The sequence below is a fragment of the Drosophila suzukii genome, chromosome X, assembly GCF_043229965.1.
Source record: "Drosophila suzukii chromosome X, CBGP_Dsuzu_IsoJpt1.0, whole genome shotgun sequence".
Lineage (NCBI taxonomy): Eukaryota > Metazoa > Arthropoda > Insecta > Diptera > Drosophilidae > Drosophila > Drosophila suzukii.
The window spans coordinates 1,046,078-1,065,802 of record NC_092084.1 but is presented as its reverse complement, the minus strand read 5'-3'; the positions used below and the strand labels follow the sequence as shown (position 1 = coordinate 1,065,802).

At 42.7% G+C, this 19,725-nt stretch overlaps 1 protein-coding gene across 2 annotated transcripts; it reads right to left on the bottom strand.

Moving 5' to 3' along the window:
- Positions 1 to 228: 228 nt before the first annotated feature.
- Positions 229 to 19,112, bottom strand: oc (homeobox protein OTX2). 2 transcript variants are annotated; one of them, XM_036820638.3, is made up of 4 exons: positions 18,593 to 19,112; positions 10,515 to 10,854; positions 8,403 to 8,557; positions 229 to 1,683 (listed from the first exon to the last, which is right to left on the bottom strand). In XM_036820638.3, the coding sequence occupies exons 2-4, from the start codon at positions 10,693 to 10,695 to the stop codon at positions 364 to 366; spliced, it is 1,656 nt and encodes a 551-aa protein (XP_036676533.1). In that variant the 5' UTR covers positions 10,696 to 10,854; positions 18,593 to 19,112; the 3' UTR covers positions 229 to 363. The 2 variants fall into 2 exon arrangements, with proteins under 2 accessions (XP_036676533.1, XP_036676534.1); XM_036820639.3 differs by having other exon boundaries at positions 10,524 to 10,854.
- Positions 19,113 to 19,725: the final 613 nt, after the last annotated feature.

The window sequence follows — 19,725 nt, the reverse complement described above, 5'->3', positions numbered from 1 at the left end:
CCTGGGCCTTGTCTTCGAAAAGGTTCTGAGAAAGCAGCAGAGTGTCGGGGGTAGAGCAGACCGTGCTGTATCTATAGGTGTGTAGATATGTATCTGTGGGGCTGTGCGATCTTCTCCACCCACTTAGCCAAAGGAGTGATCCAGCTGCTGATCCTGATGTTGATGTTCTGGATGGTGGTGATTGTGATGATGATGGTTCTGATTCTGATTCTGATTCTGCTGCTGCTGATGAGGATGCTGCTGGTGGCTGTGATCCAGTTGGGGAGAACTATTGCTCCCCGATCCTGAACCCGAACCCGATCCCGATCCCGAACCACTCCCATTGCCCCCCGAGTTGCCGCTGCAGTACTGGAAGAGTAGGTTCTACACCATATTCGCGTACTTATCCTGCGGCGACATGTAGTCCAGGCTGTTCTGGGAGAAGGCCTGCGCCGAAACGGTGCCCGTGAAGGACGGGGACGGCGACAGGCCGAAGTTGGAGGCCGTGTAGCCGGAGTGGCCCATGTTGTAGTTGACCTGGTTCTGATTGCTGAAGTACTCCATTTGCGAGTAGTAGCTGGGCGCCTGGGCGTAGTTGTTGGGGTACTGCTGGTACTGGTTGTGCCAGAAGTTGTAGGAGTCGTGGTTGGACATGTAGGCCGCCGAGTGGGCGGCGGAGTGGTGGGCGGACTGGGCCGACTGGGCGGCGTGGGCCGCGGCGGCCGCCGACTGCGGCGACATGGGGGTGATGGGCGGCGATGGGGTGGTGATGCTGCTGCTGCTGTCCATCGGTGTGATATTGCCGCCCGGCTGCAGCAGACGGGGATTGCTCCCAGCCGCCGAGCCATAGATGCTGTGATGGTGGTGCACCCCGGCGCCAATGTCGCCGCCGGCGTCCTTGAGCTGATCGTAGGGGGATCGAAGGAGATCCTGCGAGACGCCCACGCCCACGCCGACGCCCACGCCCACGCCCAGGTTGAGGCCGCTGGAGGAGGCACCACCCCCGTTGCCGCCGCCGCCGCCAACATAGCCGCCGGACAAGTGCTCCTTTTTGCAGACGATGCTCACCGGACTCACCGACGTGGCCGGCGTGGGCAGAAGTGGCGAGGAGTTCTGGTGGGCGGCGGTCACGTTGAGGGCCGCCGCTGCTGCCGCCGCGGATAGGTGGCCTCCCGCTTGGCTGCCGCCGCCGCTGCTGCTGCTGTTGGGCGTTGAGTTGCCGCCCCCTTGGCTGTTGTTGCCATTGTTGTTGTTGCTGTTGTTGTTGTTCCCCGACTGATTTGTACCGCCCGAGGCCACGGCTGCCGCTGCGGCGGCGCTCAAAAAGGAACTGTGGTGCGTCTTGATCGATTGGGCGGCTGCCACCGCGGCCGCTGCACTTGCCGCTGCCGCTGCCGAGTTGTTGTTGCTGTTGCCGCCGCCGGAGGAGTTGCCGCCGCTCGACTGCGAGTGGGAGTGGGAGTTGCCCTGCTTCTGGCTGGACTTGTTGCTGCCGCCGGAGCTCTGCGAGTTGTTGTGGCTGTGGCCGCTACTGCTGCCATTGTTGTTGTTGCCGCTGTTGCTGTTGTTGCGGCTGGCCGACGAGCTGCTGCAACTGCCGCCGCCGCTGCCGCCGCTGGCGTTCTTCGAGCTGCTCAGGCTGTTCGACTGCTGCTGCTGCTGCAACTGCTGGCGGCACTTGGCGCGGCGGTTCTTGAACCACACCTGGAAAGCAGGACGGGAAATGTATAGTAAGGATGTGACAATTTTTCGATTTAAAATGGTATTTTTTGCCATTTTGTATAGAATTAGAAAATAACTTGTTCTTATATTTGCAGAGGTTTTATGGTTTTAAGAAGTATGTCAACAAAAAACAGCTTTAAAACATATCTAATCAATGGAATATTGATAATTTACGCTTTGGTTTTTAATGGGCGGATGGATTTCACTTGTTCATTTTCTCTTCGCCACATCTCCACCTTTAAAACTGTTCCCCCGCCATTAGGCTCGATTGAATCAATCGACCATAGCCTGAATTTCGATATTACAAATTTGTGGCCATTCAAGCAAATCATGTGCGTACAAAATCCAAAGCTCCTTCCCACCCCGCCTGCCCCACCGCAAAATCGAAAAACAAGGTAAAACCGCAAACGAGCCAAACATTTAAAAAAGAAAACGCTTTGAAGTTTGAAGCCCACCCTCGGCTTCCTTTGAAGTTCATTAGAAGGACGAACCAAGGCGCATTTAAACACTGCCAAATGTTGTCTAAATTTTTGCTAAAATTTGCAAAAATTCCCAAGCTTAGTGTTGTAAAATATTATTATGAAATTTGCGAGCAGTTCATTAAACGGAATCAAAGAAAATTGAATAGGAAATCAGAGCGGGCGAAGTCAAATCACAAAAGGGGATTTGCGAATGCAAAATGGAATTGAAAATTGAAATTGAATTTCGAGTTTCGAGTTTGGAGGGGGTGCGCTGACAAATAATGAAATTTGATACGCCTTGTTTGATGCTCTTTTTTACTGGGTCGAGTCCCCCTTTTTTGCTGCCAGAAAGGTTCGTACCCATACTCCACATCGAAAAAATAATGAAACGGCAATGAAATGCTCGAGTGGCCGCAGCCGCGTGGCAAGTGTTAACTTCAAAAAAGGGGCGAGGGAATTTTCGTGAAAGGGTGGGGTGGCAGTGGGTGGCTGGGTCGAGTGGGGGAGCGGTAATAAATTCAGCTGTTTACCAAAGCACAAGCCATTAGCAAGCAACACCAACCCCAAACAACAAATCACTGAAATAACATTTGCCATGCAGTCGTCGGCCTGCTCGACTGCTTTTCCCTGCTTTTGCTTTTGCTTTTGCTCTGCTGTGCGACTGCTTGGCAGCACTGTTTGTGCTTTGATTTGTGGCGATCAGAGTTGCCACACTGTTTGGGTATTGAACATTTTCCTAAACTTACTATTTCGATATGTTTTACTGCTTAATTGAAAAATTAAAATCAATGCTAAATGAATTGTTGAATTGCTTAGTTCGATTGTTATATTATTTTTAATGACTCTCTTAAACCAGGGCTGCCAGAGTTGATTCGCATAAAATAAAATCATAAAAACCTTGTATGAACATCCCACATTTCTGGCTATGAAATGCCTAATTTCGGCTAAAATGTAGCCAAGCCGCCTGAGCTGGCACTTAGCGGATTGTTTGCAGCCCCTTAAGCATAACAAACAAGGCTAAGTGAATTCCTTGCGCTCGAGTGTGCCGCTTTATGGGCTGTTTATTGTTGTCCTCCTGTCTCCGGTTTTCCGATTCTCCGGTCCAGAAGGGATGCCTTTTCCGCCCAAGGGGCGGACAAGTGGGTGGCTGTGGGTGGTTTTCCGGCTCAATTTTGTGGGTGGCTCGGGCGGAAGGGGAGTGATTCCGTGTGACAATATAATCGAGTCAATTTTTTGGCCGCCGCCGGCTGTTGATGTAACTTTTCCTCTCTCTATTTGCCAGCAACAACAGCGCGTGACTTTTTGCACTTGTTGTGGGTCCAGAGATCCCCACCCAGAAACACGTATATTCGAACGTATATATTCCATCCCGAAAACACCCCCGCATAATTTATTCATTGCTCGCCGGGCAAACTAATTGATGTGGGAAAATTGCAGCCGCTGGCCATCGGCACACGCCCACTTTGACGCCCCCGCCTGACAAATAAACAAACAAACGAAAACACCCAGTAAAGTGAGAAAAGTGAGAGAGACACTTGACTGAGGCAAACACTCGAGGCAAATTGAGGCTGTGGGAAATTTCGGATCTTTGGGTCCTTGAAAAAAATTGTATCATACATTTCTAACGCAATCTTGACAATTTCACATATTGTAGAAACTGTTTTTTGGACTACCCTGTAATGTATCCCTTAGAAAAAGAGTTGTATAATTATTAAACTGTCCACAATTTTAAACCTTTTTTAATAAAGCTATCCTATGAAAGATACAAAGTGGGACTTAAACTTGTTTTTTTAAGAATATAAACTTTGTATAAACATTGTGCTCGAGAGTTGAACACACAACCGAAAAGAAAACAGAATTCTTTACTTATTTTGGGGATTATCTAATGTAATTTTCTCTATAATTTATATTTACTCGATTCCCGAGTGACTTTTAACTTTGCCTTCAACCAAACACACATATAATTTTTCACATTGCATTAACAAATTGAAAATTATGCATAAATCTCGCCCCGTCTCTCTCTAAGCCACATATATGCTCTCTTTCGCGCAAAGGGGAATGGGGGAAATGTGCGAGTGGAAAAGAGTGGAAATTGTTAATCCGCAATGGGAAAATTAATTTTATAAAACAGCTGTGCGGCAAAGTTTTCCCTTGTGCGGCTCTTCTTCTCGCTCCCCTCATTTTTCGCAGCAGACAAATCCTTTGGCAACAAAAGAAAAAAAGGGAAAATGGAAAACGTATAGAAAAAGAGTTGGCTAAGTTTAGGTGCGCTCCCTCGCTCCCTCTCTGTCGCACCAATTGTTGCCATCTCTTTCTCGTTTTCCAACCCCCGACAAAGAACAGCTGAAAACGAGGCAAAAATATCGAAAGACGAGGTGACAAAGAGAAAGGGAGGGAGCCCAGATAAGGGGTAGAGCTACACCATGCAAAAAATCTATAAGTCTAAGAAATAAACCTATCAGATATGTGATGTGCAATGGATATGCTATGGGGCTTGCAGAAATCTGATAAATATAATTTATCCAATCTAAAACTGGTAAACTAACAATATATTGAAGGCCCTAAGCATTCTAATGACCTAACTAGGATGGTCAGTAGTCGCAATGTTTATAAAAGGGCTATCCCTTTACTTGATTGTTTTTATTTTAAATTGAAGTACAGAGATATCTATTTAAAGAATGAGTGGAGTTCTAGAAAGTTTAGATGATGTTCGAAATTCTAAGTAAGATAATTTGTTTGCCATAACTATTATTTTTATTTCCCATGATTTTCTTTTAGTGCACAGGATCTGTGAGAGTGGTTGTTATAGGGGTGCCTGGATGACTGGGATTGGGATGTTGCTGTTCCTACTGCTGGTTTCCCAGTTTCCCAGTCTCCCTGACTCCCAGTTTCCCCGTGATTTATGACTGCCAGCGATGGCAGCCATCCGACCACCGAGCAAAAAACCCGATCCGCACCCTCAAACGGCGAATGAAAACATTTGGGCGTAAATGTTTGCTCTGTTCTGGTGCAGATAAGCTGCGTAAAATTATTACATTATTTGTATTGGTTGCAATCAACGCCCTCTCACTTGGAATCGAGCGAAAGAGACAGAGGCCGGACCCACCCCGGAAACTGGATCTCTGAATCTCGCTACTGGGCCATAAAGATGCCTATCATTCAATTAATATTTACCAGGCCTAAGCCCCGGCCTCCTGATTATGACTCCAATTTCGTAGCGGGGATTCTGATTCTGATTTTGATTCCGATTCTGATTCTGATTCTGTTTCTGATTCCTTTTCTGATTCCGTTTCAGATTCTCGCCCTCTTCCTCCGTTGGCGATAATGATTATTTATGTGATATGATTTTCTGTTCCAGTGACAACGTGGTAACCTTTCAATGGGGACCCTGCTGCGAATACTCAATGGTTATATTATAAAGATGATATGATCCTTTGGAGGTGGTCTATTGCTCTGTGACCTCTTAATATGGGTAGCCTTGTGCATTAACTCCATATCGTACTATTTATAGAGATGTTTTTCGTGTTGTCCTTATCTACACATATTGTTTCTTCGATATAACCCCTCCATGTATTTTTCAAGTTTTTCTAAGCTACTCTTTCACGTACGTAAGTCCAAGTCAAACCATTCAGCTGAAAACTGTTTCCCCGACCCGTCGGCAGTCTAGTTTTTCCCCGGGCTAATTGAGTTGCTTGGCTTCCTTGCAGTGCAAAACACGGAACCCCAAGCCCCAGTCCCAAGACCCCAGACCATCGGATCCCCAATCCCCAGTGCCCAAACCAAAAGCCAAAATGAAAACCAAAAGCCAGACGCCTTGTAACATGCAAACGAATCGTGTTTGCTTCTGCTGCTCCTCTTTCCCGCTTTTCCCCGGCATTTCCATTCGCAGTTTCTGTCGGTTGGGGTTTTGTAAGGTTTTTCCTAGTTTTCCTGGCTGTAATCTGATACGTGGAGAAGTGTGGGTGTGTTTTTATAAGAGTGGATGCATTGACATGTTGCGTCACTCCGAAGACAGGTACAGTGGGTCAAAGTGGGGCTACGTTTTTTCACTCAAGTTGGAGTTTATATTAATAGAGGAATATATTAAGAGAATTACATATAAAAACACTTTATTAAGATTAAGACTTGCATTGCTTTCCCGACTTTATCATGACTTTTCAATCCATAACTTTGATTTTCTTCATAAGTTTATTTTTGACCATAAACCACTGTGCTTGTCCGGTTCTAAAAACAATTTAAAGGTAGTCAACAACGCTCGAAATTATACAAGAAGAGACATGTGGAAAAGGAAAATCTATACAAATGTCAATTCCCAGCTACACCCCCAATGCTCCTAAGTATTCATTTCCTATGTGTGTATATCTCTCTCGTTTCCCCGGTGTGCATTACTGGAATCAATTGTGTAAAAAACGTAACTTTGAAAGGGAAACAATGAAAAAAGAAGTCGATTCATGGGACATGTGCAAGGTGTCCTTGCTGCAGAACTCCGAAGTCAGAACTCTGGTTCTTTCTTTCGTTACCATTCACCATTCATTCTGCTTTTCCCGTTCCCATTCCCCTTGAAAATAGAACGTGTCGTTTTTCATTCCAAGCCGACCAAGACGACCACTGCAGGGGCTTCCTTAATCGCTGTTGCTTTTTCCTGACCGGGTCTTTAAGGTCGACTTGTTCTCTCTTTAGTTATGCGACTGTATCTTAAAGCCTGCTAGTTCGTAATTTCTTAAACTATTCCGTATACCTTAAAACCCACTATTTTTTACGTCTTTTTAAAGTCAGCATACTCCTAAGGTCCCTAACTACTTGTTGGAGTCCTTTGAGGTGTGTATAGAGTATGCTTCTCGAGTTCTTTTAAGTTAGCTGTATAACTAGTTCTGTTTTATATATATTATATATTTTTTCTTTCCTAGTTTTTATTTTGAGCTACACGATTATTTGGCAATTGCTGATTTTGACCCTGCAATGTCACGTCCTTAAATTACACGGACAAAGGCAGTGGCAAACAAAGCGAGGGCAAGCAAATCATAACAGAAGCAGAAGCAAAAGCAAAGCAAACAAATCGATAGATCAATGTAGTTGCCAATAATGTTTATTTTTATGGCTCGTCTGTGTGTGTTTTCATTGCAGTTTCCAAAACGATCCATGTTGCGGCTGTGTTTGCCCAAGAAATTACCAAAGGAGATGACAGTTTTTTCAGCAACCGGAAACTTAGATCGAGATCGTTTTGGGCCATTTGGCAGTTTTTGGGCCAACGGCGCTAGGGAATTCTGTTTGTTTAGGCCCGATCGATCGTGGACACCTAAACAAACAGACGGTTAAATAAAGAGATCCCGAACCCCGAGCCGAACGTCCTTATTCACCCAAAATTGAGTTGTACAATTTGCTGTCATCGTGCTCATCTGGCTGACGCTAGAAATTAGCGCAAATTATGCTCGACTAATGCCTTGAGCAAACTTCAGTTACGCTTTTATTTCCAATCCAATATCCTGGAGGGGTGACTTGTCATACCCCGCAAATACTTTCGGCAAATACAGAAATCTATTTCCCTTCGAAGGGGGAAAGACTTCTCGAAATGGAAATGGATGCACGAACTGTCTGTCTATTTGCATTGAAAGTCATCAAATCTGTGCGCTCCATATGTGTTTACGGGAACCACCCCCCACATCCTGGCCATCCCACGGATATCCTCGCCAATCTCGACAATCTGTTCCGAGCTGTTGTAATTTGTTTGTTTTATGGATTTCCTTGGGCCTCCGCCGCATTTGCTGGCACTTTTCCAGGGCATTTCGCCTAATTAAATCAACTATACCAGTATATCTGTGCGAGTTTTTGTGGGTTAAATAGCTCACATGTGCGGGTAATGGGCGTGTGCCCAAGGCACTGAGGCTTTCGAAGTCGGAAAACGAGTTAGCAGGTCAGCAAGTGTTTGTATTTGCCTTTGGGGGCGGGAGAAGTTAAAGGAAAATGCGATACGGCCAAAAATGAACGCACTTTTTTGGGGTAATAAAAGGAGAGTAATCTGGAGTATTCGATGAAACTGAAGAATCCAGTTGATACATTTTTTTTTAAGTAGCTGACACTCTGGACACTAAACATAATAAGCCAAAATTGGCTTCTAACTAGAGCACTACTCTATCAATTTTGGCCAAGCCACGCACAATCCTTCCTCAAATAACCAACTATGTTTCTGCCAAATTTCATATCGATGGCCAGTCAGATGACCGAGTTACGAGAGATGCTTACCTGTACTCTGGATTCGGGCAGATTGATCTTGAGGGCCACTTCTTCGCGCATGAAAATGTCCGGGTAACGGGTCTTGCCAAACAGGGCTTCCAAAACGTCCAATTGGGCGCGTGTAAATGTGGTGCGTTCGCGACGCTGTTTTCGTGTGTTGACGCCTGGATAGCATAGATCGCATAAAGGGGAGAAAAAAAAGGGAAAAATATTATAAGATTTAGAGTTCCCAGAGAGAAGTGAGTGCCTAACCGAATGTGCTGAAAGTTTCGTTTTGGGGCCAGGGACAGATTAAGTATACGCATGGGTGTCGTGACTTTTCCCAGTAATATTTTCGGCAGTAACCGTTATTTTGCTGCCCCAGCCTCTGTGTGTGCTCGAGTGTGGGTATGTGTGTGTGTGTGTGTGTGTGTGTGTGTGATGTGGCAATGTAGCAACCCCCGAAAAATGCGGCGGCCAACCCCTAAAAGAATAAAAAGGACTGGCAAGGAACCAACCCCCGTGCAGCAGCCGCCCCAAAAACTCGACTCCCTTTTTCCAGTACATAATATATCCCTGCATATACAGTGGCGATGTGTGTGTGTCGTATCTGTGTGCTGTATCTGTGTGTGCGTACTAAGCCGCCGCATTGTTTGCTTTGTCAGCTCTCTCTGTCGCTCACCCTCGAAAATTCGAAAACTCGAATACCCCGAACACACCGAGATCGAGGCTTCACCATCGGATCGGCCCACTCCCTATATTTATATTATACTTCTCTTTGTCCCAAATACACCCCGCCACTATCGCCCTCCCTTTCTGGCTCTATCAAAAATTAATGAGTTAGTCATTTTGGTCATGAATTTATAAATTGAATAAAAAACTTTACTTCACTTTGCAGCTGCCGCATTTCGTTTCTGTTTCTGTTTCAGCTTCAGTTTCGTTTTCGCTTTCAAAATGGTTGCCAACTTGGTTTATTTCTTTATATCCACACAATTAATTGCAATTTTTGTGTTTCTTTTGGGATACTTAATATTTTGATTTTCGCCTTGACTTTATGGAGAGAGCTTGCCGATTAATTAACTGCACCTATACATTTTTGACTTCATTCAAATATTTTTATGGCTAGTTTATGGGGTTTCCTGGAAGGTAGCTTTTATTCAATATAGCTCAAGGTGTGACTGGAACATTTTGGAAACGAAAAATATTTGTATTATTAGTTAATTTGTTACTTAATTTCCAACTAATGCTTTTATTAAAAATATATTTTTTTCCACCTTAAGTCGCCTGATACTGGCTTTCCTATCACTAATTGTTCCCTTCGTTATGGCCTCTTTCATCATAGTATATCTGTATTGTGGCCAAAACTAACTTACATAACAAGTTAAAATTCTGTCAATTACTTGGCTTATTACAAAAGTAAGGCCCAACAAAAATATACAACGGCAAGGCAAAAATAAACACAAAAATTGATTACAAGTATGAAATTGTTGTTTTCTTTTTATCATTTTTCTTTTTTATGATTTGGGTTTTTCTTCGTTTTGTATTTCGGCTGTTCAATAATTTTGTGTGTGTTGCTTTGGCAGAGTCTTTTGTTGGCATTTTGTAGCCAATTTTTTGTGATTTTTGTCAGGTTTTGTTTGTCATTTGCAGCGTCACCGAGCTAAGCGAAAACTGGAACCGAAAAGCTGAATCTAAAGCTGAAAACTTGAAGATAAAGTCGGAGAGGCGACCGAAGTCTCCGAAACTGCCCGAAGCTCATTATTCATTTTGACAATTTAACTGATAATGATGCAATATCGATGCGAACTGACATTGAAAGGCAGCAAAACGAAGAGGAAGCCGACTATACAGTGGAAAAAATATAGACTACCGAAAGTAGGATTAAACCCTATAATCACCATTACTATTTGGCCAAATGACTGGCCTCATCATTTTGAGAGATTGGAACTAGTATAATTGAGAGGTCACCAAAGGAGTTATATATATAAAAAGCTTAAGAGTGCTGTCCAAGTCAGCGTTGCGAGATTTCCCCACAGTGTAGCATTTTGTTTTCTCAACTTTCAGCACATTTGAGCGATCTGGTTTGCTTACGTGAAGTGCACACATGTGCACATATACCAAAATTGTCGATGCGATATTTACCCCACATACCTTGGGAGAACCCGACGGCCTCAAGTCCGTGTGGGAGGCCGAAGGGCCCCAGCGAGGGCATGGGCATGCCCGGCGGAAGGGGTCCGTGGGGCACCGAGTGGTGCGGATGCGGACCCCCGTAGCTGTGCGGATGAGGGCCCAGGTCGCCCGACTTCAGGAAGCCCGCCGCCATCAAGGCCTCGGTCGAGTGCAGCGCCACGTTGAAGCTGTGTGTCTCCACTGGCCTCAGGCTCCTATAATCCGTGTCTATATGGCTGGATCGGTCCACCAGTTCGCTCTGATAATCAATGATCGCTGCTTGGTCCGCTCACAGGGCTGCTTCCAATCGGATCTGCAAGGTATCGTAAGCGATTATTAACAGTTTTTTTAAAGTTCTTAAATCATGTCCCTTAGATTACTAGCTAGCCTCAACTGAGCAAGTTATAAGTCTCATGGATAATCCAACTTGAGTCCAAACTCATAGCCTTCTTGATCCCAAAGCTTTATATTGCAAATTTATAAAACCACTTGTCCATTATACAAGTATTATTTGAATTTACTTATCACTCGATCGGTTGTATTTGAAAACCCATATCTTTCTAGCAAAGAAAGATAGGAAAACGGATCTTCCAAACCATTGCAAACAATTATTACTCGGCAAAAGAGCCCGAGGAGATATGAAAATCCGTGCGAAAACCACTTAATGCCACCAAATCACTCACAATTCGCCAATTATCTGTGAAATGCACTGGGCTATTCCGCAAAGACGATGGATAGGTTGTTTGTTTCTTGTGGGTTAAGCTCTTGCCACGAGTTCCAATTACATTCTATGACCAAGACCAAACAGAACCGCGACTTATAAGGCAGGTCTTGGGTGCCTCCATCTCTATCTGCCAGCTCTATCTATCTCTATCGCCCACTCACGATCGTTCCTTTCCTTGGGCCTAATCCCGAGGTTTGTCTATGATGTAAAATCTTCTAATCTGGGCAACGCACACAATCGGGACCGGGAAGATTACCCAACCGCCTCCAAGACGGGGTCCGGAGTCCCGAGTCCCTAGTTACGAGTCCCGAGCTACCCAGTTACCGAATACCGAACCGATCCGAAGTCGCGTTCGGGCTTATCTTGCGGTTTAAAGATCTTTGATCTGCGCTTAGCCGCAGGATTATTTCAGACACTTACTAGCACACACACCATGTCTATGGGGAGGACACCGCCTGATCCAGGACAATGGGCATTAAGATTAAGCCCAGAAAGAGACAACTAGCCTGGATTAAATTCCCTTTGTGATATTTTCTATATGCATTCGGCAGTTTTCGTGCGAAAAAAATTAGCACTATTGCCGGTAATGTAGGGAAGAAAGTCTCGACCGAATAGTTGAAAAGAGGAGACAAACGGTGAGGTTGTAATTGCGGAATTAGCACGAACACCTCGCTTTGTTTTGGAATTGAAAACCGAATATTGAAAAGGGAACTATTTGTCACATCGCCGTGAAGAGATATGTGCATTTATCCACATACGATGAGTATATGTAGAGTTTGTTTTGTTTTGTCATGTCGTTTTCATGGTTCAATGCATTCCGGCCTTAAAATGCAGCCGCAAAAACAGATTCAGATCCCGAAATGTGAAAATACCGAAATACGAGGGACGAAAAGCGTGTGTGCACCGAAACCGAAACAGAAACCAAAACCAAAACCCCAGCCCGACCCTGTTATAGCACCCGATATGGTGCCCGATCCCCGTTTCCCGATCCCCGATGTGCGATGACAGACCCTGTTCCTCCTGCCCTCCGCATTTCCAAATTACATGCTCACGCGCACACGCAAATTAATAACACATCTGGCTTCAATTCGAGGGCCGGGGAGGCAAAAAGAGACGGGCAACTATACTCTATATAGCGCTAAAGGATTCGATTCTCCTTTGAAACATCCAGGGAGGGTTCAGCTCGGTTCGGTTCAGTTCGGTTCGGTTCGGTATCTTTAGAATCCAACTAAACGGAAGCTGATCAAAGCCAAAGCTGTAATTGATAGTGGGCCGGGGTGAAGTTGGAAAGTTTATTGAGGATAATCCAGAGATGCACTCCTACTAGCTTAAAATGCCGAAGTAAATCATTTAAAAAGATATGAGCTTGTTTTTTTTAATATCTTTTGGTGTTATTATAAAATTAAACTTGTTTCTTTTCCATCCTAATCAAAGTTCCTAAATACCAAAATTTCACAAACGATCCACCAAAATGTGGCTGTAAAAAAACCTCGACAAACTCTCAGCATCTGTCAAAAAGCGAGTGTGACACACTATCGAAGACAACCCGGGAATGGAATGGCGATCCATGGCTCTACGTGATTTTCTAGACATTTTTGCCCCCTTCGGCCTTCCGCCCTCGCTGATTATGAAAAATCATGGTAAATGGCAAAAAGAGCAAAATAAAAAAAAAACAAAGCAAGAGGCCCCCTGTCTCTTTTTTTTAGAGAGAGAGATCCATTGTGAGTTCGAAACGAGTCGAGACAAAATCAGTTGGGCTGGACATATATCACGTACGAACGGCAGACACTTTCATTATAAATTCCATTCGGCAATTTCTGATTTTTTGGTTTTTCTAATATTTTTGGTTTCCTTTTCTGATTTGCCCGATTCTGAGATGGCGTTTTTAGACGCCTCTATGATTTTCACTCTCGATTTCAATTTCCGCCGAACAACATTTCAATTCGTTTGTCAGCGCGTAATTACGGTCAAAATAATATTTGTTGGATAAACAGCCGGGAGCAAAAAAAAAACAAAATAAAGCCCAGAAATCCAGCAGCGTATTGAAGATGCCACAGCTACCGTAAGATTTTTGGGGTTTTCGACTTTTGGAGGAGGGGAACCAAACCCTATATAAACCCGCACATCCAAGTGTTTTGGTTCGCTGATGATGCTGCGGACTGACGGTCCCTGGGAAAGTCGAAGAGTCGAAAAGAAATCGAACTGCCACTTGGCTACTGTTCATCTGGGCCATGGGAATGGATCTGGTCTCTCGGATTTCGGATCACCGATCCCGTCTCTGTTTGCCACATGATTAATGGTCCGTCTTTGCATAACTTTTGGTACGCATTTGGCTCTGACTAATATTAAATGCCGTGTATCCACGGCTATTTCTATATTTAAGTTAGTCAGTCATTTGGGGCCACTGTGTGCAGCTGTCAGGAGTGCTAACCTGTCAGTCCCCTGATCGCAGTAGTCGCTGCTTTCTGGTAGTCGGGGCTATTAGCCGTCTTAACAAGCCCCATAACAACTTAATATGCCCGGGCATATTGCACATTTTCCACACTGACCAGTAGGCAGGTGGAATCGCTGCTACGGTATTGCATACTCTATTTAATGTTATATTTACCCAAGTACTGAACAATAGATAGTTCCAAATTATTGTCTTTGTCTAAAAGTAGTATGCCCGAATCCTATATAAAATACATCTGATTTTGCTACGATTATTTGCCGTCGCTTTTTTAAGCTTTTGTTATTTATATTATGAATTATTATTATTCAATTCAAATATTATTATTCAAACGATTTCCTAAGAACTAAGACTACATGATGGGACAATATTATAATAAGGTCTTAAAGAGTTCTTCCTAAGTAACGTAAGCCATAAGGAACTAAACAATAAAAGGCCGAAGTTCTCAGCACTATTTTGACCATCCAAAGATGCATCCAAAGTTTTCTATTCGTAGCCCCTGCTAACCAGTGTAAGCTTTACATTCGTCTATATGGATAACGCGTTATGGCAGCGAAAGAGATGGAAACACGGGGAAGGAGAGAGGTGGCAGATGAAAAATGCATTTCTCAGGCTCATTTACATTGAGCCGTGGCTACTGGAATATGGTATATATGTATGTATATGCAGACACATGGTGTGGTATATATGGGTTGGCTTGGCATGGAGCTAGACGGTCCGAAAACCCGAAGTCCGAGTTTCTGTTTCTGACGCTGGCCTAGCATAATAAGCCTGTCTGCCTGTCTGTCTCTTTGGCAATAATGCAACTTAATAAATGCAACAAAGAACGAGAAGTGCCTCAAGTATAAGGTAGCAATTGCGGCAGTCACGTCCCAAAAAAAAGAAAGAAAAATAAAAAACGGGTTGGAAAACTCGCAGCTAGACTTGCTGCCATTTCTACGCAAATGCATTTTGACATTTAAATTTGCAATTTTCGCATAAAATTACATTTATTTATTTCAGCTGGCTTTGGTGAAAAGTGCAACCTTGCGATTATGATGATTTTGTGGATGTGGATGTGGATGTGGATCTGAATGTGGATATGGATGTTGATGTGGAATCCAGCTACTGACTTTTGACTTTGACGTTGACGTTGGCTGAAGTTTAATTAAGCAGCGTGCCAAATAATTGAAAAAGTGTGAAGATTTGACAAGTTTAAGAAGCATTAAAATCTAGCCTCCGACTATATCTACACGTATGTACGTATATATGGCCTAGAAATCAGACGACTAACTGTTTGTGCCGCTGCGACAACTTTTCCACTTGCCCACATTTTTTAATTAGTTTCTGTATTTTCGCTTATCGCACGGCAAATTATTTATTATTTACCTAATCGAGTTGACACTTGAGCAGACGTTGGTGTAATTAGCAGATACGAGGCAGATTGCTCAATCAAAGTAATCTATCGTCTATAGATTAAGCATAATCCCCGACTTGTCAAGAAAAGAAATAAAAACTCCCTTAAAACTTAAATATATGGTGGACATAAAGCAACGCTCAATTTATTAGTAAGCAAATTGCTTTTGCGGCTCTTAATTGCATTCCCATTAAGCCAACAATTAACGATTTGACAGGGCTATGAGATAAACTAAAAATAAATCAAGTTGAACGAAGAAAATATGAATTTTTAATGGTACAATCTGACTTTTTAGACGAACTAATGGGGGATTTCTGGGAAATATAAAATAGTTCGTTTCGATGTCTTTACTTTCATTTGTCAATTTGAAAATAATAAATATTATAGTATACCTAAAGCTTAAGGTACTAATAAGTGGTGTACAAAGTCTAATATTTAAGCGAAGATATGTGCATTAGGATCTTTTATATAACATTATTGTCCAACTTCTCATTCACAAGCCAAGTTACTACCAAACAAAACCCAATAAATTTCCATAAAATTGATTTTAATTCAACAAATTTTTGGCTTTACATCATTTTTTCTGCCTCTTCCCACAATACCATTCAAAAAAATATAAAAATTACAAAAAATACCCACAGATCTGTATGGAAAAATATGTTGAATGAATTGCGCTTGTTGTTTTGGTTATGGTTGTTGCCGTGTACAAATGATTGCATCATGGACAGTGGACCAAAAAAAAAACCAATAATAGACTAATAGAGCAAAGAGATCCAGTCGGGTCACAATAACAACAGCAACAACAGGCACAAAAGCAACAGCGGCTAGAAAACTTATTATTTGACGCATTGTCAATGTGATCTTGATAAGTCGAAACTGGAAATGGAACCTAAAAAAACCTCCGTCTGAGTGATTTCTATTTAAATGGCTTTGTCAACGAAATTTGAGAAGCGAACGGCAACAACACCGCCAGTATCGCGTAATGAGCAAAGAGTGAAGTGAGATAAAAATTAATAATACAAATAATTGGTAGGAAAAGAGAAGTAAGTGAGTCCCAGAAACGCCACAAGCCCAGTCGAGATGAAATTAAATAAAATGAAACGAAATGAAACCTCACTTAAGGCGAGGCGACGCCAAAAGAGATTGACAAAAGATGACGACAAAAAAAGGCAACACCCGATCTCCCAGGTACGAGCAGATATATGTGTACCTATCTATACCCATGCCAAGTGTGTGGGAGTTCGCGTCCAAGTCAAAGTCGAAGTCGAACCGAAAGATTGGAGCGTGCTAGGGAAGCGGAACAATGGATACCGTTCCACAGTGAGCGAAAAGGTTTCCAGATAAAAACCATGGAATTGGTTATAGTTTAAGAACTGCTTGTATTTCGACTTTATTATTTCGGAACTGTGAGGATTTTTAAGATATTTTATTTACACTTCTAAGCTTTTCTGTCTTAAGGTTTTGAAAAGCATCTCCTGAGGCTTTCTTTAATAGAACTACAAGTCAAACAACATTTTCTTACAGTGCAGCCTAGGGCGAAATTCACTTACTCGCTGAAGTGTATGGATATCCGCGATAAGGTATCACATGTGTCGCGACGCGATCTCGACGACTTTCAATTCACAATCGAAAACGCTGGGCGGATGTTGTGAATGAATGAATTGGCATTGGGACATTGGTACATTGAATCATTGAGATATTGAGGTATTGGGGGGATCTAGGCTGGGCCAACAATCAGGCGTGGGTGAGAGCCAATAGATCCCAAGAGATCCCAACAAACTCCACGCTCGAAACCCGAATCCGAGCTCAACTCCAATTCGAACGGAGAAAGATCACCGGCAGGGAGAAAAATGTATCGACTTGCATATTAATTTCTGTTGCTTTTTGTTAGAAAAAACCATATGCAAATTAATAATAAAACAGAACAACAAAGTAGCCAGCGAGGAGTCAACGTTTTATTCAGATATTATAATTTATAGCCGCCGCTTTGAAATTAGACGATCCGATCGTTGAGATCGCTGAGATCGGGAAGTGGGGGAAGTGGGGAATATGTGTGAATAATGTGACCTGAACGGGTCCGTCGGCTGGCTTCTATTGTGTCTAATATTGGTTTTCTTAGGGTTAATTCTCCGTTGCCTCTATCATTTGGTAGCCTTTTTCTATATCACATTTCTCGTATCGATTTTCGTCGGGCTTGCTTTGCTTTTTTCTGTTTTGCCTAATTAAGGGAGGCGGCCTTAATATGCCCATTAAAATTATGAAAATCACAACGAATCTCCCGCGTCTCGCATTTTCTCACATTACGATGCGGACATTAGTCATAGGCGGAATTTCCTGAACAAAGCCCGGTCTATAAGGCTTCACGATATTACGAAGAGTTGGAGTAACAAAAACAAAGTTGAAAGCCTTAAGTTACAATCATGGAAAAGATAATTTTAGTGTTGGGCCAGGGAGTCCCCAGTCTCAATGAATTGTATTCCAACCTAATATTCTTAAGTCCCATTGAATCTAACGCCAAATAAAGGGATATCCAAAGTGATTTAAAACAGATAGCCTTTATGCATTCTCTTCTTAAATGTAGGGGAAATATTATCAGCTAAAAATAATACATATCTGAAAGACCTTGCTAAGCTTCTAAATAACTTTTTATGTTTTCATGACATTATAAAGCTCGAAAGACTTGGGCGTTTCAGTGAAAATCAAATATCAATGTTAAAAGCCTGTAAAAGTAAAAATTACCTTGGAAACAAAAAAAGTCTTGTTCAGAAATAAAAAAAGCATAAACATAGAACCTTACTATTAAGACTTTAATCTTAGGTGTATATTATAACATCATGAAAAATACATTTTTATTAGATTCAAGAATTTAAACTGAGTATTAGAAAATCTTTAAAGGAGATTATATAGATGATCGAGCTTTAAGATACTTGAAAACTAACAATCCAACCTAAAAATACTCAAAAAAAGGACCAACATTTGAGTGAGTTATAAAAAGTAAAGTAAGCTTAAAAAGCTGTCATAGTCATTGAACTCATAGATCATTTATAACACAGATTTAATACTGATAACTTAAATTGTTGAGCTAAGTATATGTGACAAAAATAAATAGAATGACTTAAAAAAATATGATTATAATATTACAAAATAATTAACTTAACACCTGCTGATTGTTTGGTCTTTCCGTATTATTTAAGATCAAAAGGAGTTGAAACTATGTGAGTTAATGGGATATACGAAAGATGGGGTGAATAATGAAGCTTAAAAATCCCATTGAGATCTAGGGCAAAATCAAAGAACCCTTGGAGGTATTCATACCCAAAATCTTAAAGATATTCTCGCCCTTTGTCGCCCCATGGACTACTTAGGTCTACCGATTTCCCCAGTTAATCCCAAATTGAATCCGTGCTTATCTCTCCGCTCCACGATCCTGGCTGGATATAAAGATTTCTACCGAATTATCGATATCGGCGGATTTCACTCACCGAAAAAAAAACACAAAGAAAACTAGAAGCAAAACGGTGTGCTGTATTCCAATGGCGACTTGTTTTCAGATCCAGCTACTATATGGTTATGGCATGGGTGTATATAATATATGCCATATATATATTGTATTCCAGAGATGTTTGTTTTTATGCGATGTTTATTGTTTGGCACTGGCAACACGGTAAAAAAACAGATACTCGTCACTGGCACTTGGATATATCCGAGAGATCTCCGCTGAATATATCCCTTGCTACTTAGTATTTCTCTCCGACTTGTGGTTTTTCTATAGCTTCAGCTATAGCTGTAGCTTTTTGTTTTGAATTTTGATTTTTGTTTGTTTGCTTTGGCGACGGCGAATTGATTGTTGTTATTGGCTTTTTGCTTATCGGCGAACGCGGCGAGTAGCGAGAGCGATCGAACGAGCGGCGAACGGGGCGAATGAGCAACTGAGCAACTGGGCGACGGACGACGCACAAAAACAACCCGAGCGGCACGAAAGTTACTCTGGAAATGAATTGCGGTACACCTTCCACGGACGACGGCAGCGGCGGCAGCAGCGCAGCGAGCAACGGGCAGCGGGCGGGCAGAGCAAAAGTCGTTCGACCAGAGTCTGCCAAAAAAAACAGAAAGAAAGAAAGAAGCAGAAAAAAACAACAAACAAACAACTGGTGGTGAGAGCGATAGAGAGGCAGCGAGAGAGAGAGTGAGTGAGACTCTGCTTTTAGCAATGGCTGCCCAGCTCTCATCTGTGTGTTAGAGTGACGCCGCCGTACTCGTTTCCGTTCCAGTCATTTACTCTCCCGCCATCTCTGTCTCTCGCGCCCTGCCATCTCTATTTGTGAGAGCGAGACAACTGCTCCTTGTACCGTTTTCCGAGCAGCTGTATTTACCTCTGTGTTGTTGCTGGCCTGGCTAATGTGTGTGGGCCTGTGTGTGTGCGTTTGAGTGTGGAACCACACCCCAAAAAAATTCAGTTCAACAACTTTGTTGTTGCTACAGAAAAGGAAAAAAAGTGGAGAAAAAAATACATAGTCATAAAAAGGGGGGGGAAAAGAAGGTCCTTCGTATTTTTGCGCGGCAGCAATGAAATTTTAATGAAAACGACAAGGCAGCGAACACAACGCAAAAATTT

Coding starts and splice junctions, on each gene's coding strand:
- oc (XM_036820638.3), bottom strand. CDS start 10,695: ATGGCGGCGGGCTTCCTGAAGTCGGGCGACCTGGGCCCTCATCCGCAC. Junction 8,558..10,514: donor GTTCTCCCAAGGTATGTGGG/GTAAATATCGCA, acceptor TATGCTATCCAG/GCGTCAACACACGAAAACAG. Junction 1,684..8,402: donor TGCCCGAATCCAGAGTACAG/GTAAGCATCTCT, acceptor CCTGCTTTCCAG/GTGTGGTTCAAGAACCGCCG.